Genomic DNA, 20,868 nt, shown 5'->3' with positions numbered 1-20,868 from the left:
ACAGTAAGAGCTGTCACCACTTTATTTTGAGATGGAAATAATCTCGCTTTTCTCACTCTGTCACCCAGGCTGAAGTGCAGTGGCGTGATCTTGGCTCACTGCAACCTCCACCTCCCTGGTTCAAGCAATTCCCCTGCCTCAGCCTCCCAACTCGCTGGGATTACAGGCACACACCACCACGCCCGGCTTCTTTTGTTTTTTTTAGTTTCACCATGTTGGCCAGACTGGTCTCGAACTCCTGACCTCAGCCAATCCGCCCAGCTTGGCCTCTCAAAGTGCTGGGATTACAGGCGTGAGCCACCGCGCCCGGCACACCACTTTAAATTACATGAATCTATTACAGCACTCATGACTGTCATTATTTGTTAATATATTTTTCTTGCTAGACTGCATACTCATTAAGGGGAGAAACTATCTTCATTTCTAGCTGCTAGCACAATGGCCTCAGTTCTTCATCTCTACAATGAGATTAGTTTCACAGCTACCTCATAAATAATCCAGAGAATCCATGTAAAGTGCTTAAACCAGTGCCAAGCCATGCAGTAAGTGCTCAATAAATGGCAGCTGCTACCATTATTTAATTGGTGCTCAATAATTACTAATTGAGTGAAGCTCAAGGTTTGGGGTAAAAATGCCTTTTTCTATAGCTCAGTATCTAAATCTGTGAATACTCTGGAATTTGGAAATACACTAGAAGAGTAATATTCTCGTCCCTTCAGCCCAGGGAAAAGGCAGCAGAATGAATAAAGAGGAAGCACATTCCAACATACAGGTTTAAAGTCTTGTTTTTTTAAAGTAAGAGTGGATTACATTATTCAAGGAAGACATCTACTCAAACACAGGAGGTAACTAACAAAAAATTCTACCAACTTAAATCTTTTTAGGATATACATTTAAACTTCAAGAGCACCATTAACACTACAATGTCTAATACTCAAGAGGGCAAACTCTCCGTAGGCCATTTTCTCCAGACGTAAAATTAAGGTACACCTACATAAATGTCCTCTTAGCAATGTTCACAGAAGTCTTTGAAAGGTGAAGCTCAAAGGTACCGCTCAGGGAAGCGGGAAAAACAAGGGAACAGAGTGGGCTTAATGGTGGTGGGTGCAGGGAATCTAGGGGTCCGGGTTCTCGTCGGAATTCCATCACTTACAAACTGTGTAACCTTGGACATGTCACCTCCTCTTTCAGGGCCTTACTGGGAAAATGAGGAAACGAGACAAGGTATTTTCTTCCCTTCTGTGTGACATTCTGATTCTGTGTTTAGAAGAGGAGGGAATGCACCCGGTAGAGGGCCTGGGGGCGGGAGAGGCACACGATTTTAAAACAGCTCCTCCGTTCTGGCTCTACAGCCAGTCTCTACAAGCTTCCGTACCGCAGAGACTCAAGAACTGGGTCTCTGAGCCTGAGAGGAAGCTCCAGAGAGTCCGCCCGGATTAGGCCACAGAAGCGCCGAGCTCCCGCACAGACAGCCTCAGGACTCACCCCCAACTACGGCGACAGGGAGGACCCGCCGGCTCCATCAGATGCACTACCCACCCGCCTCGAGAGAGGGTCTGCAAGGCGGCGACCGCTCCTCTGGCTAAGCCCAGCGGCACACCTATTCGGAGCTCCAGGCTCGTCACCTACCGCCTGCGCAGCCCGGCGGCAACAGCCGCAGCTCCCCAGCCCCGCCTGGCCGTCGCCGCCATCTTACTCCGGAGTACCTAGGGGTCTCCCTGACAGAACCACGAAAGATCTGCGCAGCCGCAGGCTGGCCGGTAGCTGGGCGGGCACTGGGAAGAGCCCACCCTACCGGCTGCGGGCGGCCCTGCTGCGGATAAGTGCGGTGGCCTATGCGCCGAGGTTTGCAGGCTACTGCGTCACCCTGACCAAGAGAGGCCGGGAAACCTTTCCCGTTTGCGCCGACGCTTGGTTAATTCACGCAGCACTGTGAACGCATGCGTGTTTCTGTACTTTGTTTTCCCTGTTGGCTAGGTTTTTAGCTGGTGCTGGTGCTGCCTTGAGAATGCTGTTTCCAGCCCCTAAACCTGACCCATTCCCTCTTCTAGGACCCTACTCAGCCTCCAGGCCCAGCTCAGTGACTGCCCCCAAAGACTCCCTGGAGCATTCCTTCTAAAAGGTTCTCGCATTTCTCCTGCCCTTTTCCCATGGGTCTGATGTGGAACTGTGTCTAACCCTTCCTCATAGCTGTGCTTGTCAGCTGCCACTTGGTCATCTTGGACCAACCCGCACAGAGGATGTATCTGGTACAGTGCTGCCCTTCTCCGATTAACATGAGACTTGACTAGTTTCCAGGGCAGAGTGCCAAAGCCCATTACCTATTCTTCCAGAACCTTCCTGGAGTATTCCGTTTTCTCTAGGACAACGGTTCTCAAAGTGCGGACTAGGGGCCAAAAAAAGCAGGAGAACACGTTAGAAATGCACGTTAGAACATGTTAGAAATCCTGGGCCCCACTTTATACTTACTGAGGCACAATCTCTATAGGTGGGGACTAGAAATCTTTTTGTTACTTGCTTTTTTTTTTTTTTTTTTTTTCTTTTTTCAGAGACAGGGTCTATCTCTTGCCCAGGCTGGAGAGCAGGAGTGCGATCATAGCTCACCAAAACCAACTCCTGGGCTCAAGTGATTCATCCTCCAGCCTCAGCCTCCCAAAGCACTGGGATTACAGGTGTGAGCCACAGTGCCTGGCTTTTAGTAGCAGCAGTAGTAGTAGTAGTGTTTTTGTAGAGAAGAGTATTTTGTAGAGAGCCCTGTGTTGCCTGGGCTGCTCTTGAACTCTGCTGGCCTCAAGTGATCCCTCTCACCTGGGCCTCCAAACGCTCTTAGGTTACCTCACCCTGCCTAGTAGTGTTTTAACAAACCCTTCCCAGGATTCTGATGCCAGCTAAAATTTGAGAATCACTGTTCTGGAAGACAGAGGACTGGTTTCCAGAATGGAAACAGCACACCTGTTGTTGAACAGGTTGAGGCCACACCCAAGACAACCCTAGTAATTTCTATGGCCCACAGACACATCTAAGAGGGTGGGTGGGTTTCAGGCCTGCAGCTCGCCCGGGCCCGCACACTGAGTGGGCTGTGCCTCCTACCAGTTTGGTTCATTCCCAATGCTGCGTACTTGCTTTTAACTACTAGTGGTCTTCCCCCACCCAACCCCCTACCCACCCCCACACACACACCCATTCTAGACTGCAAGGCAGTCCAAGGCTCTGTTTTTGACCCTCAATCAAAAATAAAATGTGGCTCTTCCACCTTGGAACAATCATTCTTCTCAGACTTCAATTTTTCCCTCTCTGATGGATTCCTTATCATAAGACAAATCCTGCCTTGTCCCAAATCCTCTTCCACACTCTTTTCTTCCCTTCAGAACCAAGTGGCTTAAAAAAATTGTCTGCACTCTTAGTCTCTAGTTTTTCACTTCCCACTTCTCAAACCCCTGAATCAAGGCTTCTGTGTCCCACCATTCCTAGGGCCTGCTCTAGTCAAACCACCCACAGCCTCTGTGCTACTGTGTCCGGAATTGGTGGGTTTTTGGTCTCGCTAACTTCAAAAATGAAGCCATGGACCCTCGTGGTGAGTGTTACAGTTCTTAAAGATGGTGTGTCCAGAGTCTGTTCCTTCAGATGTTCAGATGTGTCCGGAGTTTGTTTCTTCTGGTGGGTTCGTGGTCTCGCTGACTTCAGGAGTGAAGCTGCAGACCTTTGTGATGGGTGTTACAGTTCATAAAGACAGCACGGGCCCAAACAGCAGCATCAAGATTTGTTACAAAGAGCAAAAGAACAAAGCTTTCACAACATGGAAGGGAACCCAAGCATGTTGCCATTGCTGCCTCAGGCACCCTGCTTTTATTCCCTTATCTGACCCAACCCACATCCTGCTGAGTGGCCCATTTTACAGAGAGCTGATTGGTCCATTTTACAGAGTACTGATTGGTTCATTTTACAGAGAGCTGATTGGTCCGTTTTGACAGGGTGCTGAGTGGTGCGTTTACAATCCCTGAGCTAGACATAGAGTGCTGATTGGTGTATTTACAATCCTCTAGCTAGAGTAAAAGTTCTCCAAGTCCCCACTAGGTTAGCTAGACACAGAGCACTGATTGGTGCATTTACAAACCTTGAGCTAGACACAGGGTGCTGATTGGTGTATTTACAATCCTTTAGCTAGACATAAAAGTTCTCCAAGTTCCCACCAGATTAGCTAGATACAGAGTGCTGATTGGTGCATCCATAAACCCCGAGCTAGACACAGAGTGCTGATTGATACATATACAATCCTCTGGCTAGACATAAAAGTTCTCCAAGTCCCCACCCGACTCAGGAGCCCAGCTGGCTTCGCCTAGTGGATCCCATTCCAGGGCCGTGAGCAGAGCTGCCCGCCAGTCCTGCGCCACAAGCCTGCACTAGAAAAAGTATCAGACCCAGAGAGGCATTTAAAATGTAGCAGCAGTAATATCTCATTCGCCCTTGAGCTAAGTAACAACTTCTTGAAGTCACTTGCTATGTATGCACTAGACTAATGTCAAGAAGCCGTTAACATGCCATATACCCTATAGTTCAACAGTGCATAGCCAGTCACTAACAATGTTATTTCTGTAAACCAATGAGAATACCTGCTGAGCGTGGTGGCTCACACCTGTAATCCCAACACTCTGGGAGGCCAAGGGGGGCAAATTGCTTGAGCCCAGGAGTTTGAGACCATGCTGGGAAACATGGAGGGTTTACAAGCATGAGCCACTAACCCTGGCAGAATAAAAACATGTTATCTGAGGAAGGGGAGCCCCTTTAAATTATGAGGCCCATTGACTAGCCTAAAAAAAAAAGTATCAGGGCCGGGTGCTGTGGCTCACGCCTCTAATCCCAGCACTTGGGAGTCTCTACAAACAAACCCTGTCTCCACAAAAAATCAGCTGGACGTCATGGCATATGCCTGTAGTGCCAGCTATTTGGGAGGCTGAGATGGGAGAATCACCTGAGCCTGGGAAGTTGAGGTTGCAATGAGCCGTGATTGCACCACTGCACTCCAGCCTGAGTGACAGCATGAGACCCTGTCTCAAGAAAAAAAAAAGTCAAATGAGAATACCTGATGAGCAACTTTTGTAATTGTTCCCCTCCCCTGATTTGTCTCTTTTTCTTTTTTTTTTTTTTTTTTTTTTTTTTTTTTTTTTGAGACGGAGTCTCGGTCTGTCGCCCAGGCTGGAGTGCAGTGACGCGATCTCGGCTCACTGCAAGCTCCGCCTCCTGGGTTCACGCCATTCTCCTGCCTCAGCCTCCCGAGTAGCTGGGACTACAGGCGCCCGCCACCACGCCCGGCTAATTTTTAGTATTTTTAGTAGAGACGGGGTTTCACCGTGTTAGCCAGGATGGTCTCGATCTCCTGACCTCGTGATCCACCCGCCTCGGCCTCCCAAAGTGCTGGGATTACAGGCGTGAGCCACCGCGCCCGGCCGTCTCTTTTTCTTTAAAAAGTTGAGCCTCTCATTTTTTCCCAGAGCACTCTCCAAGGCAACCTGGAACTATGGCCAGGGCTACAGTCCTCAACCTTGGCCCAAATAAATTCTCTATATTAATTTTGCCTCAGCTTCTTTCTTTTAGGTCAATATTTGCTTACAGTACTGTTTAATTAGGTTTCCTGTTACTCACAGATGATCAAAATCCTGTGTGGAGTAATATTAAGATGAACAAAACAATTCCTGGTCTCAGGGAGCTCCTGGAGAAGATTTGTAAATCAACAAAGGCACTAAGGGAATAGAATGCTATGTGGGGGACAGGAAGCATTGTCAAATGTGAAATGGTGTTTAACTTTCTTTGGGTTATATTTATATGAATGAGTTATTAATGTGTGTTTCAAAATTGTGTGAGATTCCTGTAATTCTGGTATGTCTTAGTATATGACATCAGTAATAATTATGATTATTATGTTACATCGTTGTGTGCCACAGAAATAACCAAATTTCCTTGTCAATTGTGTCTTTAACCATGGCTGTTCTTTTTTTTTTTTTTTTAATACTTTAAGTTTTAGGGTACATGTGCACAATGTGCAGGTTAGTTACATATGTATACATGTGCCATGCTGGTGCGCTGCACCCACTAACTCGTCATCTAGCATTAGGTTAACCATGGCTGTTCTAAGAGTTTTGTCATCCACAGACAATTGTTGTTTTATTTTGATTCTTCTCAAAAAGTAGTTTATAATCAGCTGCAGTCCAAAATTTTCTTCTTTAAGGAAATACATGGAAAGGACTCTAACAAGTACTCTTGAATACAAGTTTCTGATAACTTTGGAGATCATAGCATTGGACTATGAAAATGCTTTCCAGGACTCTAATTAAAAAGCTGATGTATTCATGAGGATTGCTAACCCAACATCAAAAAGAACAAGAGTTAATTAATGGGACTAAACCAATAGAATATTAAAGTAATTTTTGTATGTGTGTGAAGTAATTTTTAATGACTTTTTTTGTTTGAAACATTGCTGATAATTTTTGTTTTGTTTTTTCAGAGTCAAGAAAACTTTTTTCTGTTGAGCTATTTATAGCTTACAACAAGTTGGGTAAAATATACCTTTCTGATCAAAATTTGAAGCATATTCTTTCTCTGTAAACTTCTCCAGAATTTGGAAACTATTTATGAGATTCTTTTTTTTTTTTTTTTTTTTTTTTGAGACAAGGTCTCACTCTGTTGCCCAGGCAGGACTACAGTGGTGCAGTCTCAGCTCACTGCAGCCTCAACTTCCCAGGCTAAACTGATCCTTCCACCTCAGCCTCCCAAGCAAGTAACTGTGACTACAGGTGCCCAACACCACACTCAGCTAATTTTGTTTATTTTTTGCAGAAACAGGGTCTCACTATGTTGCCCAGGCTGCTCTCAAACTCCTGAGCTCAAGCAGTCCTCCTGCCTCAGTCTCCCAAAGTGTTGGGATTATAGGTGTGAGCCACCACACCCGGCCTATTTGTGAGTATTCTTAATATATAGCAGTATAGTTATTTGCATAAATTCAGTAAGAATCTGTTTTCTTTTGTAACAGGACAAAATTTGAGACACTGGTTATTTTATCAAGGCTTTGACTGGAATAGCATTTTTTTCAGATGTACTCCGACTGCTTTGAGGAATTGACATTGACTTTATAGAGCCAATAAAAAGCCCTTTGGAAAGACTGGCCTGGTACCATGTCTATCCAATTCTTTTACAAAGTTCCTGACCTGTAATAAGTAAAGATTGTCACTTTCTGACAGGCCCAGGAAACTCAAGTTACTTTGGAACCTCAAGAAAAGTGGAATTCACCCCCAATTCATACAGGTATCTACAGGCATACATAAATCCTTGGCTTGGATAACCTCAAGAGGCTTTTAAAAAGTCAAATCTGCTATTCCTTATGAAATGGTTCCCACAAAGCCAATTTAAAAGGAGCCTATATGGTCAATCACTACGCTTACAGCATTGTATGCAAATAATCAGGCCAAGTACAATAAGACTAAAACTTATTTTGTAAATAAATTAGTCCTACTATGATTTATCCTTGATAAAAATGGGATGTCCATGTGAAGAGACCACCCAACAGGTTTTGTGTGAGCAACAGGGCTATTTATTTCACCTGGGTGCAGATGGCTGAGTCTGAAAAGAGAGTCAGCAAAGGGAGATAGGGGTGGGGCCGTTTTATAGGATTTGGGTAGGTAAAGGAAAATTACAGTCAAAGGGGGTTGTTCTCTAGCTGGCAGAGGTAGGGGTCACAAGGTGCTCAGTGTGGGAGCTTTTGATCCGGGATGAGCCAGGAGAAGGAATTTCACAAGGTAATGTCATCAGTTAAGGCAGGAACAGGCCATTTTCACTTCTTTTGTGATTCTTCAGTTACTTCAGGCCATCTGGATGTATGTGCAGGTCACAGGGGATATGATGGCTTAGCTTGGGCTCAGAGGTCTGACATTCCTGTCTTTTTATATTAATAAGAAAAATAAAACAAAATAGTGGTAAAGTGTTGGGGCGGCGAAAATTTTTGGGGGTGGTATGGAGAGATAATGGGCGATGTTTCTCAGGGCTGCTTCAAGCGGGATTAGGGGCAGAGTGGGAATCTAGAGTGGGAGAGATTAAGCTGAAGGAAGATTTTGTGGTAAGGGGTGATATTGTGGGGTTGTTAGAAGAAACATTTGTCGTATAGAAGTATTGGTGATGGCCTGGATATGGTTTTGCATGAATTGAAAAACTAAACGGAATAAGAGAAGGAGAAAAACAGGTATTAAAGGACTAAGAATTGGGAGGACCCAGTACATCCAATTAGAGAGTGCCCAAGGAGGTTCAGCATAGCCCTGCCAGCAAAGATTATTTATTTACTTTAAGAAGGAGTTAAGAGTGGCGGTTTGGGGATAGCACCAGGAGATATCAGCTGTGATGGCTTGGAGAAACAGTGTAAACCGGCAGTGTAAACAAGAGCAGGGCATTTATGTGTAGTTGAGAATGGTGAATGTGAGTATGACCAGACAGAAGATAGTAGGGATGACAAGTTTTTTGGGGCACAGTCCAAGTTGGTGTGGTGTCTGGAATGAGACTGGGGCCTAATAAAAAGGAACGTCTATACAGGAGCTCAAATGGGCTGTACCCTGTAGCATTCCAAGGACAGGCCCAAATTCTGAGAAAGGCAAGTTATAAAAGTATTGTCCAGTCCTTTTTAAGTTGGTGGCTGAGCTTGGTGAGGTGTGTTTTTAAAAGACCATTAGTTCATTCTACCCTTCCTGAAGACTGAGGACGGTAAGGGATATAAAGATTTCACTAAATACCAAGAGCCTGAAAAACTGCTTGGGTGATTTGACTAATAAAGGCCAGTCCGTTATCGGACTGCATAGAGGTGAGAAGGCCAAACCGAGGAATTATGTCTGACAGAAGGGAAGAAATGACTGCGGTGGCCTTCTCAGACCCTGTGGGAAAGACCTCTACCCACCCAGTGAAAGTGTCTACCCAGACCAAGATGTATTTTAGTTTCCTGACTGAGGCATGTGAGTAAAGTCAATTTTCCAGTCCTGGGTGGCCCCGAGCTTGATATGTAGGCCGAGTAATCCCTGAAGAGTAGTAGAATAGCAGATGGAACACTGAGAAGTGATTTCCTTGAGGATAGATTTCCACGATGGAAAGGAAATGAGAGGTTCTAAGAGATGGGCTAGCGGCTTGTAACCTACATGGAAGAGGTTATGAAATGACGACAGAATAGAATGGGCCTGTGAGGCTGGAAGGAGACCCTTGGTCCAAGAACCATTTGCCTTGTGTGGGAAAAGATTGATAGGTGGAAGTTTCAGTTGGGGAGTAGGTGGGAGTGGCCAGATGAGAAGGAGAAAAACTGCCGTGAGGGATAGAAGTTGGAACGCTAGCTGCTTTTTTAGCTACCTTATCAACATAAGCATCATCCTGAGCAATGGGATCTGATGCCTTTTGATGGCTGCTTTTTTAGCTACCTTATCAACATAAGCATTGTCCTGAGCAATGGGATCTGATGCCTTTTGATGGCCCTTGCAGTGAATGACTCCAGCTTCCTTTGGAAGTAAAGCGGCTTTGAGAAGAGTTTTTATTAAAGAGGGATTAATGATGGAGGACCCTTGCATGGTGAGGAAATCTCTTTCAGCTCATATAACAGCATAGTGGTGCAGGATATGGAAGGCATATTTAGAGTCAGTATAAATATTGACACATAATTCCTTTGCAAGGGTGAGGACTTGAGTTAAGGCAATGAGTTTGGCTTGCTGAGAGGTAGTGTAGTGCAGCAGAAAGTATATGCATCAGGTGTGAGGAAGAAAATAGATTTTGGAAGTTATGAGAACTGTAGAGAGTGAGTTGAGCATAGTTTGTGATTTTGAGGGCCTCTAAAAGTATTAGGGTGGTGGCAGCCACTGCACAGAGACATGATGGCCAGCCTAAAACAGTAAGGTCAAGTTGTTTGGACAAAAAGGCTATAGGGCATGGTCCTGGTCCTTGTGTAAGAATTCCAACTGCACAGCCCTGCACTTTGGCTGTGTGTAATGAAAAGGGTTGGGATGAGTCAGGGAGAGCTAACGTGGGGGCAGTCTCTAAAGCTATCTTCAAGAAATGAAAAGAGGAGTGGGGAAAGGATTTAGGATTTATGGGGTCAGCTAGGTTTCCTTTTGTGAGTTTATATAATGGTTTTGTTAGGATGGCAAAACCAGGTATCCAAAGGCGAAAGTATCCAATCATGCCTAGGAAGGAAAGGAATTGTGGTTTTGTAGAAGGTGTTAGGGTTTGAGAGATCAGTCGCACACAATCAGCAGGGAGAGCATGTGTGTTTTTATGAAGAATTATGCCAAGGTAGGTAACAGATGGAGAAGAAATTTGAGCTTTGGAGAAGGATACCGGATATCCTTTGGAGAATAAATTTTGAAAGAGCAGGAGGATGTCTTGTTGAGAAGATTCAAAGGAGGGACTACAAAGTAGAAGGTCATCAATATATTGAATAAGGTGAGAAGCGGAGGGATGGAAAGAAAGTAAATCATGAGAAAGAGCTTGGCTGAAGTAATGAGGGCTGTCCCTGAAGCCTTGTGGCAGCACAGCCCAGGTAAGCTGCTGGGACTGATGGGTGTCAGGGTCAGTCTAGGTAAAAGCGAAGAGAGGCTGGGACAAGGGGTGCAGGGGAATAGTGAAAAAAGCATCTTCAAGATCAAGAACAGAATAGAGAGTTGTGGAGGAAGGTATTGAGGACAAAAGAGTGTAAGAGTTGGGCACCACAGGGTGGATAGGCAAAACAATTTGGTTGATAAGGTGTGCATCCTGAACTAACCTGTAAGGCTTGTCCGGTTTTTGGACAGGTAAAATGGGGGAATTGTAAGAAGAGTTTATAGGCTTTAAAAGGCCATGCTGTAACAGGCAAGTGATAACAGGCTTTAATCCTTTTAAAGTGTGCTATGGGATGGGATATTGGTGTTGAGTGGGGTAAAGGGTGATTAGGTTTTAATGGGATGGTAAGGGCTTGTGATCGGTTGCCACGGAAGGAGTAGAGGTATCCTATACTTGTGGGTTAAGGTGGGGAGATACGAAAGGAAGACACGAAGGAGGCTTTGAACTGGGGGAAAAGGCGTCAATGAGGTGTGGCTGTAGCCTAGGAATAGTCAGGGAAGCAGATAATTTAGTTAAAATGTCTCAGCCTAATAAGGGAACTGGGCAGGTGGGGATAACTAAAAAAGAGTGCATAAAAGAATGTTGTCCAAGTTGGCACCAGAATTGGGGAGTTTTAAGAGGTTTAGAAGCCTGGCCGTCAATACCCACAACAGTTATGGGGGCAAGGGAAATAGGCCCATGAAAAGAAGGTAATGTGGAGTGGGTAGCCTCCATGTTGATTAACAAGGGGACGGACTTACCCTCCACTGTGAGAGTTACCCGAAGCTTGGCATCCATGATGGTCTAGGGGGCTTCCAAGGTGATCGGGCAGCATCAGTCTTCAGCCGCTAAGCCGAGAAGATCCGGGAAGGAGTCAGAGAGCCTTGGGCCAGAGTTCCAGGGGCTCTGGGAGTGGCTGCCAGGTGAGTTGAAGAGTCCGATTTTCAGTGGGGTCCCACACAGATGGAACATGGCTAAGGAGGAATAATGGGCTGTGGGCATTCCTTGGCCCAGTGGCCAGATTTCCAGCACTTGTAGCAAGCTCCTGGGGGAGGAGGTCCTGGAGGAACACCTGGCTGCTGCGGTTCAGGCGTTTTGAAGTTTTTGTGTGCTAGAGATGTGGCTGGGGTTTCTCTCACAGTGGAGGCAAGGAATTGCAACTCAGAAATACATTGCTACTTGGCTGCCTCTACTCTATTATTGTACACCTTGAAGGTGAGGTTAATTAAGTCCTGTTTTGGGGTTTGAGGGCCGGAATTTAATTCTTGGAGCTTTATTTCTAATGACAGGAGCTGACTGGGTGATAAAATGCATATTTAGAATGAAACGGCCTTCTGACCCTTCAGTGTCTAGGGCTGTAAAGAGTCTAAGCGTTGCTGCCAAACGGGCCATGAACTGGGCTGGGTTTTTATATTTGATGAAAAAGAGCCTAAACACTAACCGATTTGGGAAAGGTCAGATAAAGGAAAGGAGCATTAACCTTGACTATGCCTTTAGCTCCAGCCACCTTTCTAAGAGGAAATTTCTGGGCAGGTTGGGGAGGGCTAGTTGCAGAACAAAACTGTAAGCTGGACTGGGTGTGAGGAGAGGAGGTGATAAAAGGATTATAGGGTGGGGGAGTGAAGGCTGAGGAAGAATTGGGACCTATCTCAGCCTGGCGAGGAGCAGCCTGGGGAGGAGGGGAGAGGTCAGATGGGTCTGTAGAAAAGGAAGATTGGAAAGACTCAGTGACACTTGGGGTTAGGACTGAGGGGACAGGCGGGAGGGAAAGAAGCAAGATTTGGGACGAGTTGCATTGGAAACAGAGACTAGGGAGGGACCGATGTGTAAAAGAATGCCTGGATGTCAGGCACCTCAGACCATTTGCCCATTTTATGACAAGAATTATTTAGATCTTGTAGGATGGAAAAATCGAAAGTGCTGTTTTCTGGTTATTTGGAACCACTGTCAAGTTTGTATTGGGGTCAAGCGGTGTTGCAGAAGAAAATAAGGCATTTAGGTTTTAGGTCAGGTGTGAGTTGAAGAGGTTTTAAGTTCTTGAGAACACAGGCTAAGGGAGAAGAAGGAGGAATGGAGTGTGGAAGGTTGCCTATAGTGAAGGAGGCAAGTCCAGAGAAAAGAGAGGGTAGGGACATGGAGAGAAGGGGTGGGGGGTGCTTGCCCTTAGGAAAGCAGAAAAGGGGTGGGAGGTGCTTGCCCCCCAGGAAAGTGGAAAAGGGGTAGAGACGCAGAGAGAAAGAGTGGGGGGGTGCTTGCCCCCCAGAAAAGTGGAAAAGGGGTAAAGACATGGAGAGAAGAGGTGGGGGGTGCTTGCCCCCCAGGAAAGTGGAAAAGGGATAGAGACATGGAGAGAAGGGGTGGGGGGGTGCTTGCCCCCCAGAAAAGTGGTGCTTGACGCTAAGGCTGAAGGACCAAGGCAGGCATCCCTGTGTGGTCAGACGCCTCTAAAACGTGAGTGAATAATCAAGCAGGCAACCCCGCATGATTAAACACCAAGGGAAGACTGTCTTCCCGAGTCCATGACCAGCGCCGGAGTTTTGGGTTCACGGATAAAACGCATCTCCTGTCTCTACCAGAAAAGGAGAGGAACTGAAATTAAGAGAAGGGAAAGACTGAAGGAGAAAGAGGTTGAGGGATAGTGAGAGAGGTTGGAGAAGAGAGTAAAAAGAGGCCGCTTACCCTATTTAAAATTGGTGAGATGTTCTGTGGGCTGGTTGGTCTGAGGACCTGAGGTCATAGGTGGATCCTTCTCACAGAGCAAAGAGCAGGAGGACATGGGATTTATCTCCCAAGGGAGGTCCCCCGATCCGAGTCACAGACCAAATTTCATTCGCGTCCATGTGAAGAGACCACCAAACAGGCTTTGTGTGAGCAACAAGGCTGTTTATTTCACCTGGGTGCAGGCGGGCTGAGTCTGAAAAGAGAGTCAGCAAAGAGAGATGGGGTGGGACCGTTTTATAGGATTTGGGAAGGTAAAGGAAAATTACAGTCAAAGGGGGTTGTTCTCTGGCTGGCAGGGGTGGGGGACACAAGGTGCTCAGTGGGAAAGCTTTTGAGCTAGGATGAGCCAGGAGAAGGAATTTCACAAGGTAATGTCATCAGTTAAGGCAGGAACAGACCATTTTCACTTCTTTTGTGATTCTTCAGTTACTTCAGGCCATCTGGATGTATACATGCAGGTCATAGGGGATATGATGGCTTAGCTTGGGCTCCGAGGCCTGACACCTATTATTAGATTCTAGCCTTATTCATTGTTTTTGAGTTTTTATTATTTGCCTATAATTTGGACTGGATTCAGACTTATTTCCTGGCTACAAGTCTCCAAACTAACATTTTCAACTTTTTCTTCCATTTTCTTGATTTGGAATTGTTACTGGAAAGGGGTCCCAATCCAGACCCTAAGACAGAGTTCTTGGATCTTGAGTACAAAAGAATCCAGGGTGAGTCTGTAAAGTGAAAGCAAGTTTATTAAGAAAGTAGAGGAATAAGCGGGGAGGGATAGCATTAGGCAATATACCTAATGCTAAATGACGGGTTAATGGGTGCAGCACACCAACATGGCACAGGTATACATATGTAACAAACCTGCATGTTGTGCACATGTACCCTAAAACTTAAAGTATGATAATAATAAAATAATAAAATAAAAAAAAGAAGTAGAGGAATAAAAGAATGGCTACTTCATAGACAGAGCAGCCCCAAGGGCTGCTGGTTGTCAATTTTATAGTTATTTATTGATGATATGCTAAACAAGGGGTGGATTCTTCATGCCTCTCCTTTTTAGACTATATAGGGTAACTTCCTGACATTGCCATGGTATTTGTAAACTGTCATGGTGCTGGCGGAAGTGTAGCAGAGAGGATGACCAGAGGTCTCTCTTGTCGCCATCTCGGTTTTGGTGGGTTTTGGCCGGCTTCTTTACTGCAAGTTGTTTTATCAGCAAGGTCTTTATGACCTGTATCTTGTGCTGAGATCCTATCTCATCCTGTGACTTAGAATGCCTGGGAATGCAGCCCAGTAGGTCTCAGCCTTATTTTACCCAGCCCCTACTCACGATGGAGTTGCTCTGGTTCACATGCCTCTGATGAATCATGAGAAATTAAAACTATGCTTTTCTTAAAGCTCTACAAGCAGAAGCCAGAGAACTTAAACTTTGGGAGAAATAACAGCAGTTTATATATAAGCAATCTTTGTGCCTATTGAATATGAACTATGCAAAGGATTCACTTAAACACCTGATTCAAGTCACGATCCAGGAAAATCCGTCAGATTGCCACTGCAATCTGAAGATGCAGATTCCCTGACACTCCCTGACACTCCCTGAAACCTCAATTGACTGAGATACTTGCCTCAGTCACTCATTCTGGTTATCTTTCCCAACATGGATGTCAGCAGTGACATTAACTACTAGTTCTGCCCCTTACTCTATGGCATCACTTGACTGTAAGCACCATATAGGCATGCCACCTTTATCTTCTTGATTTTATTCCTAGTGCCTGGCATTTAAGAGATACTCAAGATAGGCTTGCTAAATTGAAACCTCTCTGAAGTTCTGTAGAACTAATCATCTTCTAATAAATATATTTTATTTCATTATTATGCTAATTATTTTTCCATCAGTTTCCCCTGTCTAGAATGTATGCCCCACAAAGGTAGAGATATTTGCTTATATTGATAACTGATGTATCTCATATGCCTAGAACAGCACCTGTCATTCAGTAAGTGCTCCATAAATACTTCTTGAGGCCCGGCGTGGTGGCTTACACCTGTAATCCCAGCACTTTGGGAGGCCGAGGAGGGTGGATCACGAGGTCAGGAGATCGAGACCATCCTGGCTAACATGGTGAAACCCCGTCTCTACTAAAAATACAAAAAATTAGCCAGGCATGGTGGCACACACCTGTCGTCCCAGCTACTCAGGAGGCTGAAGCAGGAGAATGCTTGAACCCGGGAGGCAGAGGTTGCAGTGAGCAGAGATCGTGTTACTGCACTCCAGCCTGAGCGACAGAGCAAGACTCCATCTCACAAAAACAAACAAAAAACTTGTTGAATGGATGAGTCTAACTTTCCTAATCTGTAAAATGCAGGGAACAATACCTACTGAAAATGGTTGAGTGATTAGAGAAAATGCATTCAAAGTGCCTTGAACTGAGCTTGTCACATAGGTAGTTACAACGATGCTGTTGCTTTATTCTCCTATAACACTTTTAGACCCGTTCCTAATGTTCTACAAGGAGTGACACCTGAGGTCAGCCAACTAATCTGTGTTATTCCTAGAAATGAGATGGATTTGAGTATTTCTGCTGGGGTGATGTGGCAGGTGAAACAAAGAAATAGTTACCTGAGGTATGATGAACCCTTCTGGGAAAGAATTCATCCTGGGGAAGAATTCCTCTCTTGAGGAAAGAGTCAATTCATATGTTTGATCCAAGGTCAAGGAGCCCAGATACTCAGACTGTCTTCTGGACCATCCCCCATGAACTCTGCCTCAGGCTCAGGGAGAGTGTTTGAAATAAAGGTGACACACAAAAGAAGGAAGTTGTCTCATTAAAACATCTAAGACTGTGTGAGCCCTGAGCCCAGGGTCCTGCTGCTTTCTAGCCAGTGAAAGGAGAGGGGCATGCTGTACCCCAGTGGAACCTGTGGAGCACAGTTAACTACTGATTGGATGTCAGGGTCTGAAGCAGGTTGCACCAGCCCGCATCTGGACAGGCGAAGTAGGAAGACATTACACCATAGGTGCCTTGGCCTTGTTAAATAAAATTATGGGAGGTCATTGTTTTGGACTGAGTTCCTGCACTAGGCCCCAACAGACCAGACCAAACTAAAATGGAGTCACTCATGCTAAATGCCATGTAATCAAACTGAAACTTGTAGGAGGCAGATAGACCTCAAAACAGACCTGTTTCTTTTTTTCTCCTGAAAACAGGAGATTCCAGCATGACTAGGAAGTCCCCCTATGCTGTAACTCTTACAAAAAAGTAACCTGATGTTACCCAATCAGCTTTCTTTCTATTGTTCTGTGTCTTTGTTCCCACCTTACAAAACCCACTGTTCTGCCAGGCACAGTGGCTCACGCCTGTAATCCCAACACTTTGGGAGGCTGAGGTAGGTGGATCACTAGGTCAGGAGATCGAGACTATCCTGGTTAACACGGTGAAACGCTGTCTCTACTAAAAATACAAAAAATTAGCCAGGCGTGGTGGCGGGCGCCTGTGGTCCCAGCTACTCAGGAGGCTGAGGCAGGAGAATGGCGTGAACCCAGGAGGCGGAGCTTGCAATGAGCCGAGATCTCGCCGCTGCACTCCATCCAGCCTGGGTGACAGAGTGAGACTCTATCTCAAAAAAACAGAACAAAACCCACTGTTCTACTATTTCTCAGTGAAATTTGAGACCAAATAACTCCATGTATGATGGTGACAGAATATCAATGCCTAAAGTTTTGGTTAATCTCTCAGATTGAGAGGTTGTTCAAAAGGGGGAAATTATTATGTTTGGCCTAAAGCTGCCCCCTTGCATATTTTAAGTTAGGTTTCTCTAGACACAGTGAACTGTAACCCAACTTGATTTCTTAACAGACTCTTCTAACAAGCAGTCTCAGCCAGTCACAGGAGCCAAACTTCAGTCAACCACAGGCAGTCAAATGTTCAAACCAGGTCAAATAAGGTAAATCCCCAGCTGTCACCAATTGAGCTGTTTCTGTACCTCACTTTTATTTTCTGTAGATTACTTTCCTTTTTCTGTCCATAAATCGTATCTAACCATGTGACAGTCCTGGAGTCGCTCTGAACCTATTCTGGTTCTGGGGGCTGCCTGATTTGTGAATCATTCGTTGCTCAATTAAGCTCTGTTAAATTTAATTTGTCTAAAATTGTTCTATTAACAGCCTTCTGGGGCTGATTTGGTCGCAGGCAGCAGAGCAGTTGAAGAAGCAAATTAGTAAATGGTAGCAGAACAGAATCTGTTCCAAGCACACATGATCCCAGGAATGGATGGAGAGAGATGTCAGTCATGGGACTTTCCACAGAGAAGGTGGGAGCAGAGACACAGCCACATTGTACTGTGAGGTTGGTGAAGGTCTCAAAAAAGGATTAAGCAAATGACAACAAAGATAATACCTTCCATTTATCACTCTAATTACATACAGCCCCTTCTGCATTGTCTTTGGTTTGTTGATTGAGAGGGAAAAATATATTCTTTCTTAAATAATCCAGAATAAAACTTTTATTTATTTAAGACACAGTCTTGCTCTGTCTTCCAGGCTGGAGTGCAGTGGTGTGACCATGGTATACTACAGCTTCAAACTCCTGGGCTCAAGTGATCCTTCTACCTCAGCCTCCTAAGTAGCTGGGACTAGAGGTGCACACCACAGTGCCCAGTTATTTTTTTATCTTTATCTTTGTAGAGACAGGGGTCTCACTATGTTATACAGGTGGCTCTCGGAACTCCTCAAGTGATCTTCCTGCATCAGCCTCCCAAAGTGCTGGGATTACAGGCCTGAGCCACTATGCCAGACCTGGAATAAACATTTTAAAAACAAAGTTCCTGCTCTTGTATTTCCCAAAATTTCTCTGCAAGCTTTGTAGCTTTTCGACTAGTTTGTTTGTTTGTTTTTAGGATGGAGCCTCGCTCTGTCGCCCAGGCTGGAGTGCAGTGGCGTGATTTTGGCTCACCACAACCTCCCAGGTTCAAGCCATTCTCCTGCCTCAGCCTCCCGAGTAGCTGGGATTACAGGCATGTGCCACCACACCCGGCTAATTCTTGTATTTTGAGTAGAGACAGTGTTTCACCATGTTGGCTAGGCTGGTCTTGAACTCCTGACCTCATGATCCGCTCACCTCGGCCTCCCAAAGTGCTGGGATTACAGGCGTGAGCCATCACGCCTGGCGCTCTTCTACTACTTTTTACCTAATCATTACCCCAAAAACCAACAAAACCTTGATTTCCTTCATCAAACTGTACTTCTCCCCTTTTACCTCCAAAGCCAGGTGTTCCTAGATTTGAGATCTAAGAGACTACCTGGGAACACCTGGTCACTTGGGTTTGTAGCTATGTATATGTATATGTAGCTGGAGGGCTACCTCTTCTGGCTATGAAGGGTGTGCCCTGTTTAACTCTAGAGGCCACAATAAAACAAGATGCAATGTGAATCGTTCCCTGGAGTTAACCAGCATGGTAGCCCTGTGGAACAGGATATGGAATGGGACTTTCCTGCTGTCTTGGAGTTTTGGCTTAAGCCTCCAAGTCAAGGACATTGGGTGATATCAAAGGCCTCTAACATTTTAAAGTGGTTAGGCTTCCTGAAAGATGTTAAAAAAAAAATTGATGACACCTCCACCCAACCCATCCAGGTTACGTAAGACAAGCCAACTGAGAATCATCCTTAAAGGCCCTAGGGTGCCTATGATTAGAGGGGTGTGAGGTCTCACTCCCTGACTGCGGGCTTCCTGCCCTGCAGAAACTTTTGGGTCAGTCTCCCCAATTACTGGGGTAAAATATGGTAAGACGGTCCTTGGAGTGTCCTCAGGAGTTTGGGGATGAATTCCAGAGAAGAGAGGTGGGTCCAAGTAGCCCACAAGAGGCACAGCAAAGAGAGAAGGGACAGGAGACAGGCTTGCACCCTCATATTTGGTGGGACAAGGATGCCAAAACTTTCCATGGGCCAAGTGGGCACTGCAGAAGCAAGCCAGGGTGAGCCTTCCTGGAGGGATTCTGCTAATGAGGGGCGCTAGCAGGGAAGGGGACCCCAGCTTGCTGAGTAAAATGTACTTATCAGGGGCAGGAGGTAAGAGGAGCAGGTTGCAAGAATTAGAGCGGGAGTCAAATCAGTTTTCTGTAAAGGGCCATAGGGTAAATATTTTTGTCTTTGCGGACCACATGGTCTCTGTTGCAACTACTCCACCCTGTCCTTGGATAGCAAAAGCAGCCATAGGCAATACATAAATGAAAGACTGTGGCTATGTTTCAATACAGAAAGTCTTGAGTTCCACTTCCTGTGAGGAGGAATATAATCTAATAATAGATTAATTGAAATTCTGTGTGAGAGATTTGTTTTTCTTCCCCATTTATCCTGTTTATTCAATCATTTTTTATATCAGTATGGGCTCATGGATGTTTATCCTATGTGTTATCGTCTAATAATACAGTGTTTATTTTATTGCTCAGTTTGTTCTAGCTTTGACCATGCATGGGAGTTCTTTCAGGTTGGCTCTTGTGTTCCTGTGACTTTTTTTTTTTTTTTTTTTGGTAGAGATGGGGTCTCACTGTGTTGCCCAGGCTGGTCTCGAATGCCTAGCCTCAAATGATTCTCCTGTCTTGGCCTCCTCTATGCTGGGATTACAGAAGTGAGCCACCATGCCTGGCCAATATATATATTGGCTGGAATGCAGTGGCACAATCTTGGCTCACTGCAACCTTCGCCTCCTGGGTTCAAGCGATTCTCCTGCCTCAGCCTCCCGAGAAGCTGGAATCACAGGTGCACGCCACCACGCCTGGCTATTTTGTATTTTTAGTAGAGACAGGGTTTCACCATGTTGGCCAGGCTGGTCTCAAACTCCTGACCTCAAGAGATCCACCCACCTTGGCCCCCACCTCAGCCTCCCGAAGTGCTGGGATTACAGGCATAAGCCACCACACCTGGCCCCCATTTTTTTTAAAGCCCTTTTTAACCTTCTGACACTACACTACAAGATGCTCCTGGTTCATCTTGTATATTTCCTGCTCCAGCCCTAGAATCAGCCATTTTTCCATGGAGCCCTGGCTTTTTGTTAGAGAATGGTATTTAAAAACTACGACTGAGTGCTAGGTGTGCTTGTTGTCCATTTACTTTTCACTCTCTTATTCCTTCATCTCTTCCTTCTCTACAGATTGTTTCTCCTCTGCTGCTGAGCTTAGCTGCTTGAGCATTCAAATATGCCCAAGTGCTTCTCCCATTAATTCTTCATCCATGTCCACACCTGGGCTGCATTCTGAAGGGAATATGTCTCTTTTTGGGCCCCTAGGCTAAGCTCATATAACAGCAGGTTGAGGGACTACTTGGTCTCCTTCCATGTAAACTGACATGCTAAGCTAAGCCCTCTAGATCTTACTACTCAAATATAAGAAAAGAGGAACTCAAGGAAAAATACATAAGAGGAGAGGCGGAAAGAACTTTGACTTAAATCTAGAGAAGCAGATCTAAACCATCTGCTCATGGCTTTCCCCTGGGGTCTCACCCTGGTTCCTCTTACTTGGGTGTTAAGGGGTGATATAAGGGCACCTCCTTGGTCTATTGCCAACCAG

General features: G+C 45.4%; 2 protein-coding genes across 8 annotated transcripts in view; one reads left to right on the top strand and one right to left on the bottom strand.

Moving 5' to 3' along the window:
• The window catches only part of NFU1 (NFU1 iron-sulfur cluster scaffold), a 43,350-nt gene extending 39,533 nt beyond the window's left edge, over positions 1-3,817 (bottom strand). The window contains exons 1-2 of one of the 5 annotated variants that reach the window (XM_031008332.3): positions 3,254-3,817; positions 2,322-2,386 (exon numbers count right to left, since the gene is read on the bottom strand). Coding sequence is in view for 2 of the 5 variants with exons in the window: in XM_031008329.3 (XP_030864189.2) it covers positions 1,630-1,691 (62 nt within the window). In the remaining 3 variants the exon portion in view is untranslated. Of the gene's footprint in view, positions 1-1,485; positions 1,925-2,178; positions 2,282-2,321; positions 2,387-3,253 lie in introns of those variants that run through there. The other 4 variants (XM_031008333.3, XM_031008329.3, XM_031008330.3 and 1 more) reach the window with 4 other exon arrangements.
• LOC129531633 (putative uncharacterized protein FLJ38264) lies at positions 1,986-17,823 on the top strand. 3 transcript variants are annotated; one of them, XR_008676930.2, is made up of 6 exons: positions 1,986-2,122; positions 3,472-3,574; positions 6,832-6,951; positions 13,969-14,027; positions 17,166-17,253; positions 17,499-17,823. XR_008676930.2 is itself a non-coding variant. In XM_055378034.2 (5 exons), the coding sequence occupies exons 2-5, from the start codon at positions 3,562-3,564 to the stop codon at positions 17,535-17,537; spliced, it is 285 nt and encodes a 94-aa protein (XP_055234009.1). In that variant the 5' UTR covers positions 1,986-2,122; positions 3,472-3,561; the 3' UTR covers positions 17,538-17,823. The 3 variants fall into 3 exon arrangements, 1 of the variants encoding a protein (XP_055234009.1); XR_008676929.2 differs by having other exon boundaries at positions 17,474-17,823; XM_055378034.2 differs by lacking the exon at positions 13,969-14,027 and having other exon boundaries at positions 17,474-17,823.
• The last annotated feature ends 3,045 nt before the right edge of the window (positions 17,824-20,868 follow it).

Source organism: Gorilla gorilla, chromosome 12 (assembly GCF_029281585.2).
Source record: "Gorilla gorilla gorilla isolate KB3781 chromosome 12, NHGRI_mGorGor1-v2.1_pri, whole genome shotgun sequence".
Lineage (NCBI taxonomy): Eukaryota > Metazoa > Chordata > Mammalia > Primates > Hominidae > Gorilla > Gorilla gorilla.
This window is presented reverse-complemented; position numbering and strand designations above follow the sequence as displayed.

Coding starts and splice junctions, on each gene's coding strand:
- LOC129531633 (XM_055378034.2), top strand. Junction 6,952..17,165: donor CCACCACACCCGGCCTATTT/GTGAGTATTCTT, acceptor ATTTCTTAACAG/ACTCTTCTAACAAGCAGTCT. Junction 17,254..17,473: donor TTCAAACCAGGTCAAATAAG/GTAAATCCCCAG, acceptor TTCTATTAACAG/CCTTCTGGGGCTGATTTGGT.